General features: G+C 41.5%; 1 protein-coding gene across 23 annotated transcripts in view; it reads right to left on the bottom strand.

Moving 5' to 3' along the window:
- Celf2 (CUGBP Elav-like family member 2) overlaps positions 1-19,401 on the bottom strand; it is an 856,147-nt gene that overhangs the window by 12,682 nt on the left and 824,064 nt on the right. For 15 of the 23 annotated variants that reach the window (XM_029471522.2, XM_029471494.2, XM_029471516.2 and 12 more), the window contains one exon: positions 5,702-5,833. In XM_029471522.2, the coding sequence (XP_029327382.1) occupies positions 5,702-5,833 (132 nt within the window). The remainder of the gene's footprint in view (positions 1-5,701; positions 5,834-19,401) is intronic. The other 8 variants (XM_029471489.2, XM_085835207.1, XM_021151383.3 and 5 more) reach the window with 1 other exon arrangement.

The raw sequence follows: 19,401 nt of genomic DNA, 5'->3' as shown, positions 1-19,401 counted from the left end.
GCTGCTCACACCCCATGTAAGGAGTAATCAGTGTCATGGTTTCTAGCGAGCTGGAACAACACTGTCTATAAACAGGGATTCTGGCAGCAGCTTAGGGGAGCTGAATGTAGCCCGCTATGTAATTCTTGTCCTTGTACCCTGGCTGCTCTACTCTGCTTGCTGACTGTGATATTTTCCTAGAGTACTCTGTCAAAACAATGCTTCATTGGAGTATGAACTTTCACATGAATTCAGGACATGGAATATGTAATGTTGCCTTTGGTTTCATTTTGATTAAAGAGGCTTTTGTTTTGTTTTTAGATTTGTTCCTGAGAAGAATGTACTGAATAATGTTAGTCTTGATGGCAATGGAGGATAGAGTAAAGACAGGGAACCAAGTCAGCAGTCCCTTTAGTGTCACCACCTGCAGTCCTCCGGAGAGAGGAAGTGGGGAGTCCTAGTTACACCCCATGTGCTTATGCTGCTAGGACAACTTCCTCTCTCAGACTGGAAGGACAAGGTGTGGGATAAGAAGTCCACCATGACTTAGCAGTAGAGGGCTCTCCTAATGCTCTGGGTTTGGAGCCCTGAAGAAGACTGAACTGGGCCTTAAGGAGCAATACAACAGACTCTTCATAGAGGCTGGGTAAAGAAAAGTCTGTAGAACTCAAGGATGAAAAGAAGTCACCGGAAGTCATTCAGCAGCTAAGCACAGTAAGAGGTTCTATGGCACCTCCTCTAGGTTCTCAGTAAGAAGAGGTCTGTTCTCTTCTATGCAGTCATGCAAACAAAGCACTGTTAGAGAGGTGAGAGTCCATCCTCTAATTACTTCAGTGATTCCTCAGACACCATTGAACCACATTTACACTACTGCCTTTTCTTCCTACCCATCCCTATTGTTGTGGCTGCCAAAGGCCTGGAGGGCAATTCTCTTCTCCCTTTGGGTTATGGTTTATGCATACTGCTCAGTATGTGTAAGATACTTCTGAGTATGTAAGTCAACTCGGAACCAATGGAGTGGATCTTTCAGCTCCACAGCAGGTATTGGGAATGCAGGCCATCAAGCTGTGGACTCAGTTCCTCTAAAGGAGGAAATTCTAGAAGGAAAGTGACTTGCCCTCTACCCCAAAGTGTGTGGTTTCACGTATGCACAGCAGCCTGTGGAACTCTGGGTAGCCCAGCTGCCTGACATGGATATTCTGAGGCTCCACTCTAATGAATACCTCCAAATCTACCTGTCATAGCTTGTCAGAGAAGGGCTGTGGAGTGTCCACACACTGTCACCTAAGTCCTGTATAAAAGGACCCAACTTAGGCTGCAGCTTGGAATTCTCCCCATTTTGTCATTTTCCACCTCTTAAATCAGAAACACAGTGAACTTCAAATCTTTCAGAACAAAATGTGGGAGGCCTGCAGCTCCACCAGGCAACATCCCAGCCCTGTCCTTCATCCTTCTGGGTAGGATGTTGTCATGGCTGGTTGTGTTCTTAGACTATATGCTCTAACCTAGACCTACTTTCTAGAAGCTCTGCTTGCTCCTAGTGCTGCTATGCATGCAGAACACAACTCAGCCTTACCTGCTTGGGGGCAGTTACTGGGAGACATTGAAACAGATGGAGCAGAGATGCCAAGGTGGGAGGAACTGGTCAGGCACCTGGGCAGGACCTTTGGGACACCTTGGTTGTCCCAGCCTAAAGCTTCCCTCTTCTATGACAATTCAAACACAGATACATTGAGAATATTTATACTATCTTGGAAAATACATTATATATTTTGGAATTATACTACCTTGGAAAATATATTTTAAAATCTTGGAGGCTATGGGTTGGCTAAGTTCAGGGAGTAACAGGTAAGGACCACATGGAGCAGCTGGAGAACCGTCAGAGGAGGACTTCAACTGTGGAGAACAACTCTTACAAACTAGCTAACGTTATTCTACATTAGATAATCATGGTATCAAACTTAACACTTATCAATTCAGCTGTCAACATCTGATTATCTCTAAAAGCCTCGGACAATAGAAGCAGAGGTTTGAGAAAATTTAGTTGAATAAAATATTTCCATTTAAAAAAATAAAGCTTTTCTTTGAGAACACTGAATGGATCAATTATTTTCCCTGATCCCCCAAATTCTCACTCATGCTGTCTAGACAAGAAAGCTGGATACAGTGAAAGGTGTGACAAACTTATGTAAGAGAGGTCTAGATGATTGGCCTGACAATAGAGTTGATGTGTCACCTGACTATTAAGTTGTTACATTTAATTACTCTTCAGAGGTCTTCACTTACGATCTAAATTAGTTAAAATGGCAGACACATCCAAGACTATAAACAAGTATTCTTGTGAGCACTGTGGAGATGGTACTAAGCAGAACTAGAAGGAGTGACCATAAGCAGATGACAGTTATTTGCAAGCCACTCTTTTTAGGTGATATAGATCACATACAAGAGAGAAAAAGTAAGGAGTGTATTAGAACACATCGAGCCTGCTGAGCTCTAAGCTAATCAATGAGGATCTGGGGGAGTAACTGAGACTATGGACGATGAATGTGAATACAGCTAGTTTCACTTCCATATTTGACTATGTCGGTAAGATCACAAATGTGCTCTGGTACACAGTGACATTCTCTTCATAAACTGCTAGAAGACAGATCAAAACAATGACTTCACAAAGCAAGTAAGGAGCAGTGTAAGCTAGGGCAACGTACTTAAGTCCTCTCTTCTTTTAGCCACATAAAGGAATTTGGAAATGACTCTCTGCCAAGTGTTTATGACTTGTTACAGTAAAAGAATCATAGTTTTAAGGACAACATGTTAAGCCATGCAGAAGAATCACATAATTTGAACCAAGAAAAGGAAGGGAGCATTTCACTTATATTTAGAAAAAAATCATCAGATAAAGGCTCTTGGGTGGATATATGTGCTCAGAGCATTTTTATCTTAATTTAGATATTAATATACAAAAATATAAAAATATTCCTATGTTTATATATTAATCAAACTATCTAGATGCAAGCCCTGAATGACACACGCTCTTTTTGGTCTTGCTGATCTGGCTTTCCCTTTAGCTGGCTGTACTTTTTAGCTTCACTCATTAATATCCAAGGGAAAGGTCAAGTTTTCAAACAGTTTAACCTAACAACTCATCTGTGAACCCTTTTAGAGAGGGGCTGGCCTTCTAGCAGGGATGGGTCCAAGTCTAGGCTAAGATGTGTCAGCTACCTATTTTCTCTCTGGCTGCTTTGTTCATGGAAAATATCTGGTTCTGTTCAGAAAACCAGAATGCTCTCATGATCATATCATACACTAGCCACAGTATCATATCTAATCATTCCTGGGACACAGCTGGGAGGAAACCATATGTAAGCTGACAAGAACTGAAAAAGTATCTCTTGGTTACCTTGAGAGAATTATCTGTAACAGGTGACATCATCTCTTTTGAGAATACTTCACCCTGAAGGGGTTCCCCTTAATATTTCATCTGAGACAAGTAGAAACTGCTCCCTCCTAGCTGATGCTGAGGTTGGAGAGGAGGCTAGCAGTAGTAACACTTAACAATCAAGAAGGAATACATTTCCATTTGTGCATAATTTTTAATTAAACATGGTTTACACTGACTGGTAGGTAGGGATACGTGAAATTAAGAACAGTCTTTCTTGTCACGAACTATGCATATTTCTATTAACCAAATTACAAAAACTGAAAAGCAGCAACTCAATTTGAAACTATTGTCCTTGCCAGAGCAAACTTTGTGTAACATGTGACCCCACACAAGGACTAGCTGTGGTTTCTCATCATTCCACACAGTTCCCCTTGGGTCCTCACAATAAGGATGGGAAAAGGCCGGCAACACAAAACACAGCAGGCATGGAGGGACAGGACACGGACATGTGGACACACAGCAGTCAGAGCACGTGCTGAGGGGGACAACCATTCCCACTGGCCTGTGACTCTGCAGACCAAGGACAGGCAGGCGATCAAATCAAAGTCCTTGTTTGAGGGGAACTAGGTCCTGGGGCAAGAGAAGCAGCATGAGGGATGGATGCACACACATCCGAAACTCGGGTGAAGGGCAGAAGGCTGGCACTGCTGTAGGACAGGGTCAAAAAGAGGAGCTGCACCAGAAACAGGACCGGGCCTCCAGGCTCCTAGGTGGCTGCTGGAAATGTAAAAGCTGGAGGCAGTTTTAACTGGAATAAAACATTCTGCTGTCACAGGTTACCAGGCCGTGTACTATATGCTAATATCATAAAAGCTATCATATGTGGAAGGAAACATTTTTTTTTTCTTCAGGATCAGATAAAACTATGTTTGTTTGTTTGTTTGTTTTTGTCTTTGGCCTCCCTAGAGCATCTAAATGAAAAGATTTAATAAAACCTGGATTGTCTACTTATTAAAATATGGTTTCTTACTAGGACTATATGAGTTAACGTTTACGTGGATATATTTTAGACTCTTTAAACACTTTCATTATATTTACTGTCTGTGTGGGAGGGGAGTGGGATATGCTTGTGGAGGTCAGAGGACAGCTTGTACAAGTCTGTGGTCTCTTCCTACTAGGTGGGGCTCCAGGGGTTGGACCCTTACCTGAACCATACCATCTTGCTGATACAATCTTTTTTTTTTTTCTCTTCAAGCTATTACCTTTTGAACTTTTAAATGTAAATTATAGTTTTTGCTTTAAAATAATTATGGTCTGATCATTCAGTAAAACAGTTTTCTACTTACTAACTCATGGCTTAAAGTGAGGCAAATGGCCAGGATCCCCAGATTAAAAATTGAAGCAATGTTACATTGCTGGGGCTGCCTGGCAGACAACTAGGTCCACAATGCAGGAACTCCGTTGGCTGTTGTGGATCTCCTGGGCAGCCAGGGGGACCAAATGGATGGATAGGCAAGCTAGCTGTCCTTGTGGCTGAGGCTCAGTCTCCTTAGTGCAAAAACCCACACCAAATGTGATCTTCAAGTGTGACTCATCCTCAGGCCTGGGCACTATTCCCCATGCACCTGAGCAACAGAACACTTAGCTGTGTGGGCAGAGGTCAGCCACCTTTCTAAATGAGCCAGCTTGTTTCAGAATTAAGTGTAATTTGGTGAGCTCTCTGTGAAGGCCTGTGCTGCTTGTTAAGGGCACCCTCTTCAGTCTGTCCTGTGGATGCTCTAGGTTCTCGATGACAAAGATTCCCCTTCTTGCACTACCTCCTTGTCAATCAGTTTCATTTCTGGTTTTTCAGGGACTAGGTTCTTGCCTGAAAACTTTGGCTTTTTCAAACTAGAGGGCACCTCAATATCATCTGACTCAGAGTTTTCAATTTTCCACTCACTCTGTAGACCAGGCTGGCCTCGAACTCAGAAATCTGCCTGCCTCTGCCTCCGAATGATGGAATTAAAGGCGTGTGCCACCATGCCCGGCTCCATTACCTTTTCTATTATAACACTCTGCCTTGAAGGAGGGCTGAACCAAACTCCTTGGAACCTGAGACTACCTGTCAAAGCACGGCACTCTAAGGATGTGATCTCATACTCCACAGTGGAAAGAAGTTGGGCGTGGGGTGTGGCTGGTTTAGAGATAAAGGCAAAGGGAAAGCTTCTGCCTATTGAACCATGTGCTCCTCCATCCCAAGTTTTAGTTCTCCCCATTTTATATCCTTTTTTGGTCAATTCTGGCTGACCATTTTCTGGAGAATTTAGGGGAAGGCTGTCCACCAGAGCAGCAAATACTCACTGTTTATGGTACCTGCTAGTGCATTAATATTATTCAATCCGACAGTGGCTCCAGCCAATCCTTGTAGAGTCCCAAGAGAGGTCAAGGAATTCATGGCCGCACCAGCAGTGGAATTGGGGGTTGAAGCAGCCACTGAAAAGAGAGAAAGGGAGAGAGAAAACAAAGTGAGAAACAACTGAAATGGAAAGAAACCTGTTGTCACTAACAGGCTAACTGTGGTGTTGCTGACCTTCAAGTTTTTCTGTTAAAGACCAATGGGACTGACTTGTAGGCCATTTGGCACATGGACTTGGTAACTGAAGCAATCACATGGTAGGTAGGCTGGGCTCCTAGCTCAGTGGCTCTGCCTCACTGCACAAGGCCTTAATTTCAGTTTCCACCCTTGCAATAGCCCACCTCTATCTGTTTCACCAGCACACCGAGTATGCTTCATTTGGTTTCCTGAGGAAAATTTTGAATGACAACACTGGAAGTTTAGATTATCCTCTGTTAGTCTGTAGGAGAATGTTGAACTATTTTGCTCACCAAACTTACTTTAGCTGTACGTAAAGTCCTTTTAGATGTATAGCCACCGTATATTACATTACAGTTTACATTTCTAGAAGCATCAGTATAGCCATTTCAATAATCATTTGCTATTCTAACTTTTTAGATGCCTTAAGTTTCTATAAACATATTAGTGTAACTGCATTCTGTTAATGCTCTAATAGTTCTAATACCAGAGGCCTTGGGTTGATCTAGATATACTACCCAACTCTGACTCTGCTAGTTTAAAAAAAAGATTTTTACTGCGTATTTATTCTATGTTCTCATTAGTGTATTAGCATATATATGCATGCTGGTACCTGTGGAGTCCAGAAGAGGGAGCTGGATCCCTTGGAGCTGAAGTCATAGGCCCTTGTGGGCCACCTAACATGGGTAATGACAGCAGCAAACACTTTCAACTGCTGAGTCGTCTTGCCAGCCCTCTGATTCCTACTCTTGGTCCTTGGTCTAACTGTATTTAATGATTTCTAAATGTGAGCTTTAATATTATTGAAAAATTATTTCTGGATATCTTTGAGGTCTGGATTGAAGATAGGTCTTTTCAGGGATGATGTCCGTTTGATTACACAAAGTTCTAGGGGACAGGCCTTTTCAAATGGACTGAGGACTTTGATTACCCATAAGGCTCATGTGAGGCCTGTTCACTGCTATAAATTCTCAGAGGGAAATACCTAAAGCACTTCTCAGCACTAAGTTTTGAGATTGGGATTTTTATTTGTAAGTTCCTAACTTCATCTCAATCTAACAATTAAGCCTTTTGGGGTTCCACAGGCATCCTGTTAGATGCCTTGATAGGCCATAAGCTTCCTCATATTCTTTATGCAGCAGGAGTCTTACAAAGTTTTGCTTGAGTTTGTCTACTTCACCAAATACTTCTAAAGTATTCGAAGTTACTTGGCTGTGCTGCTTCCTGAGTTTGTCCTATTGCTTAAGCATTCACCTCTCAGCTCCCTTACTAATTCACTACTTGCTGATGTGACTAAAGTACAAACAACATCTTAGTGTACATGCTAGTTTTCTCCCTTGCAGTGCCAGTTCTCTTTGATAGCCCAGCTCATCTAAATTACGCATATCTGGCATATTTCCCACAGACTTTATCTGATGTTAGTCTACACTAACATCACTACACTGGACAAGACTGTGCCAGTGAATCAGGTGGGAAAACTATTCATGATGGATGTTTGAATTCTAAATCAGAAATAAATACTAGGAAACCAAGGCAAACCAATGGTGGCTGTGAGTTTAAGTGGCGCGACTGAAGAACTGCAGGGACACGTAAGACCATCTGTGCATCCTCTCTCAGTATCAGATTATTATAAGAGCTACGGCTGACATCTCTAGACACTGTCCTAACAAAAGAAGAAATCCACTTCCCCCTTACTAGAAAAGTGTAAAGGTCTCTATAAGAATTGAGGGAATCTGTGGTATTTAGGCCACAGTCTACACCAGGTTCCCTTCTCCAGGATCACTGTCCCAGGATCACCGTGGTCCTGAAGATGAGTTTAACAGCAGTCCAACTGAGAGTGAGACAGCAGGGCTCCCCTCCTCACAGCTCCAAATCCAGGACTACGGCTCTTCCAGGAAGAAAAGACTCCACCATTTCTAATTAGCCCTCATCTCTTCCCCTCTGTTCTGTCCTGCACAAGTTATACAGTAAGCCACGAGGAATGTAGGACATGCCCCTAAACAGCTTGCTAGGGAAATACTGGCTTCAGTTTTACCTTCACATCATCACTTATAGGCTAGAAGTCTGTGCTAGGAAAGGCAAGTCAAGAGGCATGTAACCTATGACCACTGCACAGAAGCTCTTCTGAAGATGAGAGGTGTCAAAGAAAAGCAAACCATGGTTCCTATACCAGCTCTGAAGCAATAACACAGAGTTTCCATCTAGAGTACGAAACAGGCCAGAAGAACCAAAGATGGGAAAATTCAAGCCAAAAGTGCGACTGGGGACAAAATTTTTTTTTTTTTGGTAAGCAATTTTGAGTAGGCTGATGGTTCTGATGAAATAGAGAAAGAGCTAAGGCATGTTTTCCTAAAAGGGCTGGCTTTAATCATAACAGATTTTGGGGACTAAAAGAAAAAAAAAAAAAAAACAACCAACCAACCAACCCTCCAAACAACAACAAAACAAACTTCCCCAATTTGGAATTGTGCTGATGCTAACAGCACTGCGAGTGGTGACAAGAGAGATATATCAGCTAGGAACCTAACACATCAGGCAACATCAGGGAATGAGGAGAGTCATTTAAAGAAAGAAAAACACAAAACCAAGCCACAACCTGCCACTCATAGCTCATGGCCATGTCTTTGAGGGATGATATGAAGGGCACCATGGCAAAGCAACAGACTTTACTGCCTTAGCTTTGCTATGCTGTGAGCAAACAAACAACCAAGAAGTCAGCCTGGGAGGGAATGAGGAGGGCTAGGAACTAGATTTGCTCTATTATACATTTAAAGTGCCCACTTGTTAAGAAGACATCATAATGTAAGGTAAGAAATGAGTTAGAATCCATACATAGCAGAAGAACAGACAACAGGGGTTCAGATATTAAGACTTAGCAAGTGAAGAAATCAAAGACGATATTAAGAAGATACTCAACTAAAGGAAATCCTAAAGAAAGTTATTCAATAATGTTTAGTCATCAAAAAATACCAACGAGGCAAAGAATATAAACAAAGGGAAATTCTACAGCTGAAAAGGAGCTTCAATAACTTATTCCACCACAGGGCTCAAGAACAGATATGAACCGATATAAGAATGAGTGAACTTGAAGCTATCAAAAATATATACATTCTAAAGGACAGGGAGAAAAATAAAAAGTGAACACAGGCTCACAGGATATGGTATACTGTTGAGCACATTAACATATACATAAAGCACAAGGCAAGAGGTGATAGAAGACTCTAGAAAAGTGTCCCAAAGCATGATGGCTAATAACTTCTCAAGTTTGGTAACAGACACTGACACACTCAAAAAATGTACCAATTGTAAGTATAGTAAACTGCTATGTCACAAAGGATCCATATCCAGATAAATACGTGCAAATCCTGAATGTCAAAGACAGGAAATCCTGAAAGCACCAAAGACAAGGACCATTATACCAGAGGATTCAAGAAAGAGTCAGCTGAATTGTCAGCAGAATCATTTATAACAGGATATACTCAATGCTAGAAAAAAGCAAAGCCAAAACATACTGCCAACTAAAATTATATCCAGCAAAATTATCTTCCAAAAATGGAGAAAAGAGTTCCCAGATTAGAACAAACAACCAAACACAACCAAACTATTGCTCAACAGGCACCAGCTGTCTCCTAAGGACTGATCAAACCCTTTAGGTTTATAACAAGAGGTCTGAGATATCACCATGGGAGGGAGTAATTGCTTACTAACAAACTCTATTAGACTTTTCCTCCTAACTAAGATAATTCAGCTAAAATGCTCATAACTGTATGATTAGGTATGTGGTATAAGAAATGTAATATATTTGACAATAGTCAAACAAGTGAGAACGATGGAGGAAAATTCTATGAAAGCCCAAGTTCTTAGATCTTGAGAAAGAAGAGAACTAGAAATTGTAAATAAGGAGGCTACAAAAACCCTAGAAATATAAAGATTTATCACTTGCTCTCCTTTATTGTTTCTCTAAAAGACATAAGATTATGGAAAATAATTATAATATTATCTTGCTAGGTTTTTAACATATTGTTCATATAAATAATATTTAAAAGGTTGAAAAGAATTACATGAAAAATATTTTTTAATCTTACTAAAACTAGGATGATAAATCAGATGTATGATCTGATAATTTATAATAATCACTAAAGTAATAAAATTTGAAAGCATGAAAAATCATTAACAAAATTAAGATGTTGTATTAGTAAATATTCACTTAATAAAAATAAAGAAGACTAGAGAAATGAATAGGCATGTAAGAAAAAAGAAAAAGGACACACCCAGATTCGCCTTATTTATAGCAGTATTATCTGAAAGGTAGAGATGACCGGACTGTACTCAACAAAAATCCCCAGCTTAGATTTAACTATGCTAAGGAAGGAGACACACTTAATATTCAGAGACAACACAACTTGAAAATACAGGTGGACGCTCACTCCTGGGCTTCCAAAAGAACAAGAATCCCATACAAAAGTGGAAAATATCCTAAATTGGAAATATATTTGCTACACCACTCTACTGAATATCCTGACTCAGCAACACAGCTTGGAGGCCTGATGTTTCTTCTTGTGACTGTGTGGATGACTGGCACTGTGGTTCACTGCTGCTCACATGGGAAATGCTGAACCCACGTATCAGTACCTCAGGAGAAGATCACAACTCAAACTTTGAAGTATAGTTTCCACTGAACACATACTGCTTTTAGAAGTAGATCCATACGTTTGTGAAAGACCAGAAAACACATATCCTGTCAACAGCAGCCATAAGAAGCTACACTGGCTACACTCATATGAGACTAATATAGAACATGAAGAGAAAGAAATACATTGGCCTAACCTCTTGCATTGCAAAGGAGTTTCATATATTTTGACAAAGCCTATATTTCATCAGGTCCAAAGCCAAGTACAAGGACTTCTTTCTAATGGATGTAGTCAGTACAGTACCTCCAGTGCTAATGGTACCACGCCAACCACAAGTCTGACTTCACTCAGAGCTTCATTTTTCTTTCTCTTCCTCATACTACTCAGGGCAAAGAGATGTGAATGGAAACAACAGGCTGAGACATGAGATAATCCTCACACAGTCTGGGAAGTAGACAGAAAACAAATTTGCAGGGGGCATGGACAGGAGGAAATTCAGGCCCTTGGTCATCTGACAAATGTGTTGCTAGAAGCTGTCCACTGCCTGCCTATATATAAGTGAATATAAGACAGAAGGAAGTATACTCAACAGCAGCTTACTTCATCTTAAGCATTTCATTTGGTGCCAAGAGAGAAAATGACACTGGAACTGGTGGGTCCTATGACTCATGGATGATTTTAGGGGTTTTTTAGGTTTGAGAGGTGAGTTTAGAGGTCCTCCAAGCAAGCCTGTGCTTAGGGAATATGAGTGGTGCTGGGATGGTCCTGGAACCACCGGACCATTGTGTCATGAACCATGAAGAAGCAGGGTGTAAAGAATAGGTCAGTTTACACCTTGTTTTCTACTTAATTTAAAAGCACTTGGGACTGACTATAGTAAGGTGATTGAATACAGTTCCTCACATCTTCTTGTACTATTTTTTCTGGAAATCCTAGTAGAAGAAGGCAAAGAATAGGAGCAGAGTAGAATTAAGTATGAAGTGCCTTAGAGTGAGAGGACTCTATGTATGTATGCTGTATCACTGGCTAATACTTTAGAAATTTGCCCTAACTTTAGTCTTAGTTGCAAAGAGATCTTTCTATCGCATGTGGAATTACCTTTAAAACCCTTTAAACTTTAACAATCTGTTTAAATTCAGATTTGTCCCAGGGACGATCTCAGTCATGCACTTAATGTAAACGAAATGTTTAGCAGATGCACAATACAGAAGATAATCCTCAACGCAACTGAGAAACAAACTAAATGCCATCAGTCCACATTTTCCTGTTTCAGGGTTAGCACACTGGCCATGGGCTGACTCAGGCAATTGCAGTCTGTCCTCCTGAAATTCTCTTCAGTATCCACTGAAGTCTTTCACTTTCTCACTGAACCTATTTGCAAAATGCAAAAAGAGCACTCCAGGAAATGTGTAGTGTTTAAATGTTGGCTGCTTTTCCAAGAATGTCTATGGATAGGAGGCTGCTTTGTTTCATACAAGAGGCTGCAGAGCAACGTTAAGGAGGCATGCAAATGGATCCAGCAATATTGTTTTACCTTGCTTATGTTGTGACAATGACAACTGTCATACATGACATTTGAGGTCTGCCTTACAGTTACATCCTACCTACCAGCTTGTAGGTTCTAGCAAGCTGGCTAAAAGGAAATAAAATGAAATATAATAGAAAAGTCTTGTCTTTCAGAAGTGGTCCAAAGGCTTTCCTTTAAGGATAAAAAGCATGGATTACAGTGTTGAATGGATTGAGTCAGTACATATGAGGGGTACATATGGCAGCTAGAATTCCAGCTGTGAACAGGGTCCACAGAAAGACCACATGACTTTTCATGCAGGTATAAACAGAAATCCTTTTTAACCAGCAAATGAGGACAGGTAGCATTAGTAATCCTTGTTAAGAAAGTTTCATCTGTGGCGAGGGGTACAGATCAGAGACAGAACACGTTTGCCATATGCACGGATCTGAGCTCCAATCTCAGCAATAGAGAGTTTGTTTTCTTTCAGAGGTGACTTGTGCCTTTTTCCTTCCTTTCCCTAGATTTCCAGACATGAGAAGACCATAACCCTTCTCCCAGTATCATCTTTACTTTGCTTTTGGGAAGAGGGGGACTACTTGGAATGGAGAGACGGGCAAGATAGATCCTGCACTCATCTACGATGACCAGCGCAAGAGCATTGAACTTCATGAAACAAGATGGCACGGTGCTTTGATAAGGCACCATGTTTGATAAAGAACACCAAGCCATTCTCTTTCTGTCCTGGGTAGGCAAATAAGCTTTGGTTCTAGACAGACTATTTTTCAAGAAGGATGTAGGCAGAACAAAGCTCTCTCTCGAGAGCTTTAACTGTCCAGGCGTTAATTCTTAGAGCCTGTGACTATGCTAGGCTGTGCGTGATGAAGACAAGCTAAAGATGGAGTAGAGTTGCTAGTTGGCTCATACTGAAATGAGGACATTTTTCCACAAAAGTGGAAGTGAGAACTGGAAGAGAAAAACTCCAGGATGTGGCAGCACGAGAAGGATTTGGCCCAAAGTCCCTGGCTCTGAAGATGGAGACAGGGCCCACTGGCCAGAAGCTGGAAAAGGGAGGGCTTGGGACCTCGGAAGGAATGTGACTGGCTGGACTCTGATGTCGGGCTGCATTATTTTTCTGTAGAACTTTAAGATGTGTTTGAAGCACATACACTGTGGTAATCAGAAACAGAAAAGGAGAACTCACTTTCATTAGGAACAGCATTAATAATGCTGACATCTAATACTTTTGAGTGCATGCCAGGTGTTGTGAGCCCAGATTTACATGCACCTCGTTAACTGTAGAGGGTTAACCCTTTGTTGACATTTAATTTAAAATCCTATTTTGTGTTTTGGATTGACTTTGTGGGTATTGCAGAGATTTACTTATGGAGGCAACAAATTTGCTTGTAGGTCCTAGATCTACCTTTAATGTTTTGACTTTGTTGCTTCCAATCTACGAGACAGTAGGGATCTCAATTTAACTGAGGCTTAGCATTAGTTCCCAAAGAAGCAGCACTAGAATTTGTTTCTGGGAGTGGGCATGAGAACCAGACGAGATGACAATGGTGTTTGCTACACAGCAAGGGTGAAACCGCTGGGAAACCTCTGGCCATTCTGTCCTGAAGAAAAGTTTACCAGCACAGCATCATTCAGCAACATTTGAAGATCCAATGCTTCCCTACCCTTTGGTAGCTAGATAAACAATGACCAACTCTATAGCTTTTACTGCTAACCTAGTTACACAGAGACACACCATCCCTCAAACTGTGTGCACATCTGTGTAGTTTTGAGAATATCCAGGAAGATGATCAGATATGAAAGTTAAGGAAGGAGAAAGTTTAAAATGTAATATTTAGTTCACAAAGAGAAAACCAAGGGATGAAACAGTCTTAGGTTCTGACATCAATAAAGTATTCTTTGTAGTTAGGGAGATCAAAATTAGGATCAGTCGATGGAAATTACAGTGATAGATTTCAGGTTAATATGGAGACATAGCTGAGAATATATGTTGTCTAAAATGAATGTTGCATCTACTTGTAAAGATATGAATGCAGAGACCTAAATAATCGCATACGAAGGGCTTGCTGCAAACCTTGGAGCTAGCTTTGGTAGCCTCGGAGATCCCTTCAGTGAGCTTTAAAAAGCTCTTCATTTTTTATTTGTTCCAAACACGGCTTCCATCTCCAAAATGAGCACTTCAATGAGGCAGAATTCTCACAGTTCAAGGCACAACTTTTGGAAAGCTTTCAATTTTACTTATGACATAAATGAGGATGTGAAATGCTCAGCTCTATTTAGACAGTGAGGAATGAGGATCAGAGGTATCTATGCAGTTTTATGACTCACCCTGCTTGCCATATTTGTCATTTCTGTCTTCTGTCCACGGGATATTTACTAGCACACGCCTCTCCAATTCCAAATGAACACCACAAAGGCCAGGTTTCTGTGTTGTAAACCCAGAAGCCAGTGAGGCTAGGTGCTATCTGGGCCATCTGGGTGATCTTGTCAGAGTTGCTCTGGTTGTTTTGGAAACAGATAGCTGTAACCATATGCACTTAGTGATACAGGTTTTGTTTGTTTGTTTTGAAGAGGTAGTTAGGACTTCCCACATCAGAATCAGGAGATCCTTGGGGCTCATTAAATCCACTAAAAACACTCTGAGTGTGAGGGAGGGGCTCTCAGAAATCTGATTTCAGAAAACCATCTTCATACTTCTTTTTGTATGAAAACCATCTGCATACTTCTTTTGATTGGGAAACATTGGTCTCAGGGATGTCTGATGTGGTTCTATTAATTTCCCATAGAACTGGTTTCGTATAAACTTTACTTTGAGTCATATGACAGTGAAGGTTTACGGAGAGAGGTAAGGTTTGGCTTATGACCAGAAAAACAAAAACAGTTGGGAGTCAGGGAAAAATGAGTTAAAAAAAAAAAACTGTAATGGGTGTGGTTCTATTCTATGTATTAAAAATCTTACTAGAAGGCAAGCATATTAAAGAATAGAAGCTTATGCCTGTTTTAATTTCCTAGAACCACAGAACAATGACACACAGTAGCTACTAAGTATCTGCTAAATGAGTGAATGGAAGGCTGAGGCAGGGGGCTAGGATGTTCTTAACCTGTTTTCTTACAGCAAAGCTGATTTGCAGATCTTAGGCAGGTAAGGGCACATCTCTCTTTGGGTTACAGCCTTACTGACGGGCTCCTAGTGATTCAGAAGAAGCAGTGGCCCAGGGAAGACTTACCAAACTGTTTCTTTCTGCTATATGCCAAATAAAGTAAGGTATTTAAAAATAAAACTGAAGAAGCCAGATGCCTTCGTGTCACCGGAGTAGGGGCAGAGACACTTCCATTCTTCTGACACAACTCTTGGGAGGACATGAATACATGTCTACTCTCAGCTTGCAAGCAGCCACCCATGTGCATAAGCAGGGGTTGGGAGGCCCAAATCCAAGCCCATGTGGTGACTTCACTTGCCCGGAGACCCCTTGGAAACACACCAGGCAGCCTCCTTTCTTATAGCCTGCAGAAGGTAGGACAGGGAACACCACTCCTGCTTGCGGAAGACTGACTGCTGACTGCTAGCAGTGAATGCTCTGAACTTAATCCTTTAAAGAGTCAGATATGCCATGGAAGGCAAGAAAGTGCATTAGGGGTTTGTTCATGTTTCACACTGGCCACCTCTTTACTGAAGAGTTTTTCTTCTTTAAGACATTCCCTTTACTTGTGTACATGCAGGCCATAGCTAGCACTCTACAGAACATTCACAGGGAAAACCCAGATTTTCTTATATTGATCCTCTTCCCTACATTTTTCCAAGCAGGAAGTGTTTTCTTTTAAGCTACATAAAACAACAGTAGCAGAAAGAGCAAGAATTGCCTTCAGTGCATTCATTAACCACTCTCCACAAAATAATTAGATCGTGAAAGCAGTGTCTTTGTGGTTTAGGAAACAAAACAATTGTAAATACAGAGAAAATATCTACTAAATATAAGACTGAAGCCTGTGGTTGCTGTCTTGTCTCTGATCAGCTTGGATGCTATATTCCAACAGTGCAGGGAAACAATGTGAGCAGCAGAATAATTATGCAGTGACATAGGCATTGACATTATTAGCTAATCACAACCCTGGGGCATTAATGAAATAACAGAGTGCCTCTCCTCCTGGGGGCTGAATTATTCTCCAATAACCATACTTCTTATTTTAACTTATTTCTGAAAAGTTTTTTTGGGAAGGGGTGTGGGGAGGGCGTCCTGGGTGGAAAAGGAGAGTGTGCTAGATAATAGCATAAAAGGTTTCCAGTCGGTGTCCGCTCAGTACTTGACCATCTGTGGTGGTCTGTGTTTTATCCCATGTACACTGGCGACACCTTTCACTGCCCATTTGGTGGGAAGTATATGTGACTTGATGCAGCACTGAGACAGAGGCTTCCCTAGAAGGTCACAGAGAAAAAAATTCTGTCTCGGCACTAGATTCTGACTTGAAATTAGTTTTGAAATTTTTTATTCGAGAGCCAAAATTTTGGGAGAGGAGAAACCAATGTGGATAATCCCATACTTTGAACATACTACGTTGTCTCAATTACTTCACTGCTTTAATTTTCATTTCCAAATGCCTTCTGGAACTCTCACTAGTTTACTTGAAAGAATTCTATCACAGTAAATGTCAATAAGCCAGGTATTATTTTTAGTATGTTTTCCAGTCCCAAGAAGACACACTTAAGAATGAAAACGGCCTCTGAGGGTTCGAGTTTAGAAGAGTCCTTTTATATAATTTTACCTCACATGGGTCTGTTAAGAATGGCATAGGAAAAAAAGATATCATTGATACCTAAATATTATTTTGTTCATGATTTATAAAAATAAAAGTACTAAGCCAGCTGTGGTGGGGCATGCCACATGCCAGCAACTGGGAAGCAGCAACAGGCAGGCAGGAGGGCAGAGGGCAGAGGGCAAGAGGGCAAGAGGCAGGGGCAGATGCAGTTGTATCTCTCTAAGTTCGAGGCCAGCTTGGTCTAATAGTGTTCCAAGCCAGCCAGAGATACTTAGTGAGATCCTGTCTTTAACAAAGTATGTTACCCTGCTCAGTTGTCCCCAGACAGACTTGTGTTTTTACAATGGTCATGCCTGCAGACTGAAAATGAAGTTGACAACTACTGACAGGAGTGAGAAGATGGGAATACAGAGGTCCAGCAATAGAGGTCTTGTTTTCCAGAAACTCTTGCTCTCAAGTCTCTCATAGTGCAGAGAAGTAACTGTCTCAACACCTGTTGGTAAACATTCTCCCCTCAGACAAACTGTCCTTTAGCCTCTGGCTCCTTGTCAGGATTATGAAGAAGGTGTCTGGAGAGATGACCATGAGGACTTTTGCGCTTATATGATATGGCCAGACTGTGGCCCCGGGAAAAACAGTGTGAGGAAAGAGGGCCCACACCATCTGCATTACTAACGACCTGCCTAATGTCTGGCCTTCCTCATGGTAGAAAGGGAGAGTTTTTCCAGATAAGAGGATGACCACTGCTATGACACAGACTTTCCTTTGGGTAACAGAATCTCAAAAGTTCACGTCATTTGGAAACAGAGATGTGAGCTTATCAGTGAGAGAATGCATATCAGCAAAGCTTTGTCTCTCTAAGTAGCCAGCAGTCAGACATGGGTGCCTCACTCTATTTAGCCCAGTAGCACTGTTTTGTCTTTGGCTGGGAGAGCTTAGTCTTCCAGCCTTGCATTTTAAGCATTGTGGAAGCACTAAAGGGAAACAGTGAGAAAATAGCACTAGCATTTCTAGTCACATTCTAGCACTTTTAGGAAGTCTGCAGAAGTGTTTGATTTCCTCAGTTCTCCAGGAACAGTGCCGTATGCAAACATATGTGTATGTATATATGTACATATATGTATATAAACTCACGTATACCACACCTGGGTATTTCAGTGAGGAAAGTGAAACAATTCCATCTCACAAGTGAGAAAATTAAATGATTACCTCCACCGACTCTTCTCAAGGTGTCAGCATTCTGTATAATGACAAGGGCATTATACTTTTTTTTTTTTTTTTTTTTACTGTTTTTTAAACGTCTACCCTGATTAGGAATCTTTGTTTCCAGACCTAGATATTAAACATTTCACCTCTATGTGAGATAAGTGCTTTCCTGTTTCGCCTTCTGGTATGTTCCCAATTCTGCTGAGCTTTCCTCATGTCTCAGAGGCTCTTTCTAGTCCATGACCGGCAGGTTCATTTAAGCAAGACGACACACAGTCATAGTCAGGCTTATAGGGTTAACTGTTCCAAGTCCAGGTTTACAGTCGATGAGTTATCCCCCTCTCTCCCCATATTCTGCAGTACTAGGGATTGTACAGAAGGCTAAGCAAGTGCTGTATTAGCGAGAAATAGCCTCAGCTCTATTTTATGACAGGGTCTTACTAAGTTGACTAGGCTGGCCTTAAACTTGTGCTCCTTCTGCCTCAGCTTCCCAGGTGGCTGAGATGTTCTGGCCTGGCTATGGGTGCATTTCCCCCCAATACTTATCACTTTGGAAAGCATACACACAGAAAAGGGGATGGATTCCAAGGACAGTCCCTAAAACAGGCTTTGGAAAGGCATTTGTAAGATGTTAACCAGGTTGACAAATCAAGGCGGTATCTCCAGTACACTTGGCTGGGGTTGAAATACTGACCCAGTGAGCCCAGGTTCTTTTTTTTTTTTTTTTTTTTTTCCCTGAGGGCTTCCAGGGGTAAGTCCTATTTAGCTGGGTTGAAAGTACTGGGCAGGATGGCCAGGCTAACATCTAATCCTTGGGAAGACTTCTTGGTGCCAGTTGGAAAGCTCTAAGTGTACCATTCTTTGTGTTAAGGCCCACCTTTTATCCTGCGCACTTAGCTGCTTGGGGAGAGGAAAAGGCAAGGGCTGGGGAGTGTTATCAGAGAGATTCATCTGTGAGGTCAGCATAGGACTGACCAGTCCAGGAGTGTTCTGTGACTGTCACAGCCCTCCACTCTGCCTTCCCACCCAAGTCCCTCAGTGCCACACTTACATCTTCTTTGTTTCTGGATTCTTCTGTTCAGTCTAGAAGAATATTTATGTTTTGTCCATCTTAAAAACCATTTCCTTAGCAATGATGCAATTCTCGAAAACTTTTAAGATTCTCTCTCTCCTCTCTCTTTCCCCTTCTCTCCCTCCCCCTTTTCTCTCTGTATGTGTGTATGGGGGTGGGGTTTGGGGGTATGCATATGTGAAGGCAGATGCCTAGAAAAGCCAGTAGCATTTGATCTCCTGGAACTGGATGGTTGTCAGTATCCTGAAGTGGGTGTTGGGAACTTAACTCATATCTTCT

The sequence above is a fragment of the Mus caroli genome, unplaced genomic scaffold, assembly GCF_978045245.1.
Source record: "Mus caroli unplaced genomic scaffold, Mus_caroli_1 scaffold_2, whole genome shotgun sequence".
Taxonomy (NCBI): domain Eukaryota; kingdom Metazoa; phylum Chordata; class Mammalia; order Rodentia; family Muridae; genus Mus; species Mus caroli.
The sequence above is the reverse complement of the archived record's forward strand: the minus strand, read 5'-3'. Positions and strand labels throughout refer to the sequence as shown.